Source organism: Callorhinus ursinus, unplaced genomic scaffold (assembly GCF_003265705.2).
Source record: "Callorhinus ursinus isolate GAN/ISIS: 27379988/994484 unplaced genomic scaffold, GSC_fseal_2.0 scaffold2, whole genome shotgun sequence".
Taxonomy (NCBI): domain Eukaryota; kingdom Metazoa; phylum Chordata; class Mammalia; order Carnivora; family Otariidae; genus Callorhinus; species Callorhinus ursinus.
In genome coordinates this window covers 5174025-5179345 of record NW_027397064.1, presented here as the reverse complement: position 1 = coordinate 5179345, position 5321 = coordinate 5174025, and the positions used below count along the sequence as shown (strand labels likewise).

The 5321-nt window shown below is 60.3% G+C and overlaps 1 protein-coding gene across 7 annotated transcripts in view; it reads left to right on the top strand.

The window, feature by feature from the left end:
* DGKD (diacylglycerol kinase delta) overlaps positions 1-4964 on the top strand; it is a 98153-nt gene extending 93189 nt beyond the window's left edge. For 6 of the 7 annotated variants that reach the window (XM_073876991.1, XM_025889293.2, XM_073877012.1 and 3 more), the window contains 3 exons: positions 342-459; positions 1544-1674; positions 2884-4964. In XM_073876991.1, coding sequence (XP_073733092.1) covers positions 342-459; positions 1544-1674; positions 2884-2973 — 339 coding nt within the window. In that variant the 3' untranslated portion in view covers positions 2974-4964. The remainder of the gene's footprint in view (positions 1-341; positions 460-1543; positions 1675-2883) is intronic. The other variant, XM_073876996.1, reaches the window with a different exon arrangement.
* Positions 4965-5321: the final 357 nt, after the last annotated feature.

Genomic DNA, 5321 nt, shown 5'->3' with positions numbered 1-5321 from the left:
CAGCCTGCTCGTGCAGCTCTGGAAGATTGGCTGTGACCTACTGGATAATCTTTGTAGAATGTACTGGTATTTAGGTAATATTCACGAAGCTTTTTAATCACATGAGAAACACGTTATAAAATGAAGGAAATCGAATGTGAAATTAGACACTGTGTGATCACTGTGGAACCACCTTTAAAAGGCGTTACGAACCAGTCACTGCAAGCCTAGAAACCAAGGGGGACACCCGAGTAAGTAAAGCAGGGGCCGAGCCCCCGCCCCCTGCCCTGCCTCTCGGACTGCCGTGGCTCAGGCCTGGCTGCATCAGGCTCTGACTCTCCTGTCTCTCGCTTCCCCCACAGAATGTGATGCTGGAGCTTTCTAAACGCAGCCGCAGTGGCAAATTCCGCCTGGTGACGAAGTTTAAGAAAGAGAAAAACAGCAAGAACAGAGAAGCTCGCAGTAGCCTGGGAGCCCCGGGTACCTGCCCTCCCGCTGTCCTTGTGGCTGTCCACGCCGGCTGTGGGGCCCTTGTGGTCTCTGCTTTCTCCCGTGGCCTCATGGCTCTTCCCCGTGGCCCCCGACCACGACCCCTGTCACGGCCTGCGCCGTGGTGTCTGTCTGGCTAGGGAACTGCCCCTGTGCTTCTGGCCCTGTGTTGTCGCTCCTGCCCGGGGTCGCTCCCTGTGTGGACTCCGGTGACTGACACCACGCTGCCTGCCTGCCCTGGATTGGGGGTGCGGTGGGGGGGAGGCGGACAGGAGAGGTGACAGGACACTCAGAGACACACAGCTCACACTCTGGTCTTGTGCGGGGCTGCTGGTCCCCAGCCATGACTCGTGGCTTCCCCCAGGCCACCAGCACTTGCAGCCGGGGAGGTCAATAAAAATGGCACTCGAGGACGTTTTTGGGGGGAGTCTGTAAACTGGGGCTCTGAGCATGGCTGTTTCCAGTGCTCTCAGGTGCTGGGCAGCTCCGGGTTTGGATTGGTGGGTAGCGGTCGCTCCCTCTGATTTTTCTTCTTCGCATGTTTGTCCAGCAGTTGGGTTTCTTTTAATGACGGTGGCTCTGACTACGTGAAATCTCTGCCTGTTTCCCTTCCTGCCGTGGACCAGAGGGACGTGAACCCTCTAGAGAGGATGGTGGCCTGGCTCTAGCGGCACAGTCACATTGGTGTTTCCCTCTTACTTGGGGGTGTGCGGTCCCTCCTGGGACACAGGGGAAACGTCCAGGCTGATGGCCGACCTGGCAGGAACAGACCGCAGCTCACCCCCCTGGAGAGCGGGTGGCTCCCTGCTGCTTTCTGCATGGTTCTGGGCGCCTGTGGCTGGGCGTCAGGTGCCCGCTGCTGGGTGCGCGTGTGGGGTCCCTGCTGCTGGGGCGTCTCGGGAGCCGGCTGCTGGGGCATGTCGGCGTCTGGGGTCCCTGCTGCTGGGGCATGTGGGTGCTGGCTTCTGGGGCGTCTCGGGATGCCCGCTGCTGGGGTGTCTCGGGCGCCGGCTGCCACCTGCCTCGTGCTGGGCTCTGGGCGCTCACTGCATTCATGCTTTTCCGTCTCTGACAGTTCACCTCTGGGGGACAGAGGAGGTTGCTGCCTGGCTGGAGCACCTCAGTCTCTGTGAGTATAAGGACATCTTCACGCGACACGACATCCGGGGCTCCGAGCTCCTGCACCTAGAGCGGAGGGACCTCAAGGTACTTCCACAGCGTCTCCTGGGAACCCGCCCTGGGCTTCCCTGTGCTCCCTTCTCTGTCCCCTCCCTCTGACCCAGCCACGTCCCAACATCAGGGCTCTCCTCATGGTTCTCTTGTGCGCGGCTCAGGTGATGCATGGCGGTGGCTGAGAGACCGCCTCTGCCCCGGCAGTCATGGCACCACCCGCCACAGCCAAACAAGGCCAAAGCGGATGTGATGAGGGGAACCTTGCTTTTCTTAACCTAATTGGACAAATGAACTATTTTAACATTAAAAATCCTGTTGAGGGGGGTGCCTGGCTGGCTCAGTGGGTAGAGCGTGTGACTCTTGGTCTCAGGGTTGTGGGTTCAAGCCCCACACTGGGCATGGAGCCCACTTAAAAAAACTGTTGGGGGACACAGCTCTGTGCTAATGAGTCAGCCGAAGAGCTCCGTGTGACATCGGCCCCCAGCACACGGGGGTCCCTCTCCCTTTGGAGCTGACACGCAGGCACCCCACAGAGATGCTGCAGGTTGTGTCCCAGACCCCTGCGAGGAAGCGAGTCTGAACTGTTGGATTTCCCAGTGCACACGAAAGTCACGGTTATAATACACTGCCGTCTATTAAGTGTGCAAAGCATAACATCTCAAAACTGTGCCTACCTTAACGAAAAAATACTAGATTGCTAAAAACTGCTAACCGTCATCTGAGCTTTCAGTGAGTCCTGATCACTGGTCACAGATGACGGCAACAAATGTAATAGCAAAACTGTCTGAAATAATTGCGGGAATCCCCAGTACGTGACACAGAGGCTTGAACGAACGCTGTTGGAGGACCGGCACTGACAGACTTGCTTGACGCAGGCCGCCAGGGCCCTGGGCGCGGGGTGCACGCGTGCGGTGCGCGCAGGAGGCAGGCTGCTCGCGGCCAGAGCTCGCTCGGGCCAGCCTGAGCCCGGGGCTCCCGGAGCCGCATCCGGAGAGGGCGAGGGCTCCCTGGGGACATCCTGGACAGCAGCTTCGTCCAGTCACTGCATCCACCTGCCGCCGCCGGGCCAGCGTCCCGTGTCTGTCCCGCACGACGGCGGGGACGCTGTGCTCGCGGGGGAGGTGTGGCAGGCGTCTGCACGACCGTTCACGCGTGTGCCATCTCCATCTGGTGTCACTGTCTCCCCCCCCCAACACTGGTGTTCAGAAAGCCCGGCGTCAGGGCGCTGTCCTCTCGTTGCAGGACCTCGGCGTGACCAAGGTGGGCCACATGAAGAGGATCCTGTGTGGCATCAAAGAGCTGAGCCGGAGCACTCCTGCCACCGAGGCCTAGCCCTGGCCCTGTCGGCCTGCGTTCCCCGGGCCCCCCGCGACTGAGGCCAGGCCCAGCGCCTGCCCCTTCGCATGGTGCTACTCCCTTCGCTCCGGACAGGAAGCCTCGCGGACGCCCTTTCTGTGACTGCTCCGGGGTCTTGAACACACCAACACAGCTACCTTTGAAACAGCACCTTGTCCCGCCCGGCGTCGTGGGGGGCGGGCGGCCGCCACCTCTCCGCTCTCGCTGACCTGCGCCCCGGGCAGCCTGCGTTCGGCGAGCGGGCTCCTCGCTGCGAGCCCCGTGTTCGCGCACCGTGTGGCATCTTCCGGGCGCACAGACCCTGGCCCAGCCGGCAGCCTCCTGCCCAGGACAGGTCTGTGCCCGCCATCCATCCTGGTTCTTGGCAGCAGCCCCGCGGGCCCCCCCCCCCCGACGGCTGTCGCCCCGTTTACTGACGATGGATCCCAGCGACCCTGCCCCTCCTGGCTTGAGAGCAGCCAGGACGCGTCGCTAGGCCCATCCGTTTTCACTTGACCTGGAGAGGAGGCAAACCCGCTCCTCCTTAAGCCGAGTAACCGGGTGGCTGTGATCTCGGGCTGACACATCCCCTGCCAGTTCGCCTTTGGTCCCTTGTCCCGGTTGGTACCCTCTCAAGCTGCTGACGTGGGACATTTGTCCCCGAGACGCCATAGCCTCTCCTGTCTCTGCACAGACAGAGGACGTGTTTGTGTGAGCTCACTGTTGGGGGGAGAGCGCGCTTCCTGGGCGCTGGGGAGACGCCCCTCCCCGTTCTGGGGGAGCCCAGGCTTGGTCCTGGGCCAGCGTCCCAACGGTCTCTGACCATGTGGACGGCTCTGTCTCATGCCGCTCTGGCCCATGTCCCCAGCCCGCCTGGGCGGGGGAACGGCGTCCGGCTGCCAGCCAGGGCCCCGTGCCCCAAAGTGGCGGGGGCGGGGGGGCTGAGCGTCCGCAGGCTGCGCCACCCGGCCCTCCCCGGAGCTCGTTTCGCCCCTTGTCTGTGCGAGGGGACTGGGCTGCTGGTGCTGTCCGCTCACCCTTGGGGGGCCTTAGGGAGCTCACCGCTGACAGCCTCTACTTGCCACTTGCTTTGCAGGTCCCTGTGTTTCCCCCCTTACTGGTGTGCACGGTGGGCTCCTCCGTGAGCCCAGCCAGGCCCATGCCTCTGGTTTGGGGATGCTCCTGCTGCTGGCCTTCCGGGTGCCCGGCCCGCTCCTGTCCCGAGGGCAGAGTGGCTGCACTGGGTTTGGGGTGAAGGGGCCTGTGCCCCACAGGGCCGCTGTGTGTGGCCTTCCCACCCCGAGTTCTGGTGCCCGTTTGGGACATGGAAGGCAGAGAGGGATCATCTGGCCACCAGAAATCACTGGCTTTCCAGGTAGAACAGGCTGAGGAAGGAGACTGTGGGGACCCGAGCCTGCGGTACCAGAACGGCATGTGCGTTGTCCCCTCTTGGCAGTGACTGGGGACAAGCATGCACGCGGTGCGGGGGGGGGGGGGTGTGGGTGTGTGTGGCAGCAGCCACTGGGGCTGAAGCTGCAGGGCCACCTTGGGCCCTCCTGGCCCTCTCTCTGGAAAGCCTGAGGGTTGGGTCAAGCATGGTGTTGAAAATTAATGTGTTGTCAGTGATGAAAACAACACTGTTTACGTAAAAACCATTTTTCTGATTCTAGTAAGTTAGAGGTGAATGGAGTAAAAGTGAGTGTCGCGTGGAAGTGCATCGCTGTGGGGCCAGCGCTGTGTCGCCCTCTGTAGGGCTGCTCCTCTGCCTGGCCCGACCCGTCCCCACTGTGGCTGTGAGGGGAGGGGTCCTGGGGAGTCTTGGAGAAAAGGTTTTGTGCCCTCGGGTGGGGCTTACCCCTCATATTTATGATCTTAATTTATACAGTGCCCGCCGTGGAAGCAAATGTCTCCTGTATCGCTGTGTACATACCCGATCTGGGGGTGTAAATAGGCTGTTCTGTGTATAAATAAAATCTTCCATTGTCAGATTTCTTGTCATTCCTTGTGCTTTGACATAAAATATTAGTCGCCCACATCTTTCCAAACTGGAATCAGGATTATGGTTTTTACTCTAAAAATAAGGTGAGTTGGTGTGGCTAAAGAACAAAATGGAAAGCCATTGTGTTTCTTAGGGTGTGAGTTCTTGGGTCTGTTGAATTAAAAGCTCAGCGAGGAGGTAGGGCACTGGGTAGGGCTGAGGTTCAGACTCCGTCACATGCAGCCTGGACCAGCCTACTGAGGGCATGTGATGTAAGCAAATACTCTAATCCTCCTAAATCTTTTCTATAAAACTGCGGACCAGAAGCTCTCCGACCTCTCTATTTAACTCATAATACCTTTATCCC